The sequence below is a fragment of the Phalaenopsis equestris genome, unplaced genomic scaffold (genome assembly GCF_001263595.1).
Source record: "Phalaenopsis equestris unplaced genomic scaffold, ASM126359v1 Scaffold221382, whole genome shotgun sequence".
NCBI classification, from domain to species: domain Eukaryota; kingdom Viridiplantae; phylum Streptophyta; class Magnoliopsida; order Asparagales; family Orchidaceae; genus Phalaenopsis; species Phalaenopsis equestris.
Window position 1 is genome coordinate 1 of NW_018239603.1, and position 2,050 is coordinate 2,050.

At 35.1% G+C, this 2,050-nt stretch overlaps 1 protein-coding gene across 1 annotated transcript; it reads right to left on the reverse strand.

The window, feature by feature from the left end:
- Positions 1-6: 6 nt before the first annotated feature.
- Positions 7-627, reverse strand: LOC110037573 (transcription factor MYBS1-like). Its single transcript, XM_020742246.1, has one exon. It carries the CDS (start codon positions 555-557, stop codon positions 90-92), a length of 468 nt encoding a protein of 155 aa, XP_020597905.1. The 5' UTR covers positions 558-627; the 3' UTR covers positions 7-89.
- Positions 628-2,050: the final 1,423 nt, after the last annotated feature.

The following is a 2,050-nucleotide window of genomic DNA, read 5'->3' on the forward strand; positions in this document are numbered from 1 at the left end:
TGAACTCACCAACTAATACATCAGCTCCCAAATTTTGTTTCTTCATCGAGCCATCTGCTTCGAAAAATATACACTGAGTTGACTCAGCCCTATTGATGCATTGTTGGAGGAATCTGATAAGCGACCGGCAGAACATAAGGAGCATGGCCAGGAGGAAGCATAACTGGAGTTCCAACAGCAGAAACAATGTGGCCTGGAACTGGATGCCCCACAGGCGCTCCATATATTCCCATGGCAGCTACATTGGGTTGTAATGGAGGCGGATTAATGAAGGATCCTACAGGTGGTGCACAATTCACCATTCCCTGACCAGTTATAGGCCCCTGGGAAGAAGTTTGTACATCTCCATTATTCACATTGGTGATGTCGTGGATGCTCGACCGACGCCGATCTCGATTGATCGAATTGAGGCGAATGAAGTATTTTTGTGCGTGGCTTGCGACCTGTGTGGGTGTCCTCGACACGACGAAGTTTCTCGATATGCTCCTCCAGTCGCCTTTTCCAAACTTCTCGAGGCCGAGTAGAAACAACCTGTTGACAAGAGGTGCCTGCTTCATTAAGAATTATATGGGTGGCTTTTGTTTGGGCTTTATAAGAAAAATCAAATGGAAGATTTACATACATACCACTAAATACTTGTATATTTACATATCTCACTTCTAAACTTTCATATTTACACACATAACACTCTGGTGTTTTAAATCTTTGCATGGAAAGGTCTATTTAACTTTTAAAAAGTGCAAATAGTATTACTTTTTATTTGTTATTAAGAATTTGAGTGCAATGAGTGTAATATGCCAGTTTAGCCGTGAAATATGACAGTATAGGTGTGAGATATGTAAATGCATTAGAACATTGTGATATGTATGCACATGCCCTAAATTGAAGTGATAAAAAATGAAGACTAATTACTACTTGAACATAAAACTATGTCGAGAATGTTTAGACCTCTTGAGTTGTGGAGACTGTCACAGAGTAATCGGAAGGTATCTAATGTATGTGGGTAGTTTTATTAAGCTTGTTTCAGAGATTATATAGTATTTTCGGCTGTAACAGTTTTCTCTTTATAATGAAAGGGCCGTTTTCTTTAGGTAGCATTAGAGGATTTAAGGCTGTACTTCTCTACAATCAAGTCAAAAAAAATTTATAATAATAAAAAAAAAAAGTGCAGCAGTAGCAATGAGACATAATCATCACTATAAAATACTTTTTTGTTGTTTTTTATTCATTTACTTTTTTTTGTTTTTTGAAAGATTTACATGCATCCCACTCATTTCCTATGAATCAACTCATCTAGCAGCTAATTTTCGATTTTTAAATACATGCCACCCTACATAAGCATAAGCATGAAAAGGTGTATTTCAATTTTTAAAAGTTAAAATGATAATATTTTTGATGCGATGTGACCTGTTCGGAGAGTATAAATGTATAAAAGAAAACAGTGTGTTAGACATGTAAATGCACAGGAATTAGGAAGAATGTGCGTGAGTGCACCTTATATTTTATTTTTGCTTTCTGTTTTTTTCTAGCACTTGATGACTGAATTATATTTCACCAATTCTCATCAAAAACAGCATTTCTATGTTCCTAATTCTACTTCATGTCAGGATGACAAGAAAGTCTAACTACTTTCCAGGATGACAAGAAAAGAAAAGAACAGTGAAAAAGTGTTGGAAGTACTGTGCTTTTTAAAAGCATAACTGTGATGAAACAGGCACTCTACAATTAAACATTTGAAATCAAGTTGCGAAATTTACAAACATAACCACACAATTCTAGTGTATTTACATAAACAACACCCAAAAGATTTGATATTTACGCTTATAAAACATAGTGTCATGAACCTATGCATGAAAAAGGTGTATTTCACCTTTAAGAAAGTGTGATGGTGATATTTTTGATATGATGGTAAATATTTGAGCATGCATGTAAATGTGAATGTTTAGGTGCTACATATGTTAATACATAAGAATTGAATGTTATGTACGTAAATGCCCCAATCTAGTTTCATCTGCAAAAAAAGTTATATACTTTTCAATCTTCACTGATT

What these genes read in the sequence shown, in the direction of transcription:
- LOC110037573 (XM_020742246.1), bottom strand. Translation starts at nt 557, where the DNA reads ATGAAGCAGGCACCTCTTGTCAACAGGTTGTTTCTACTCGGCCTCGAG.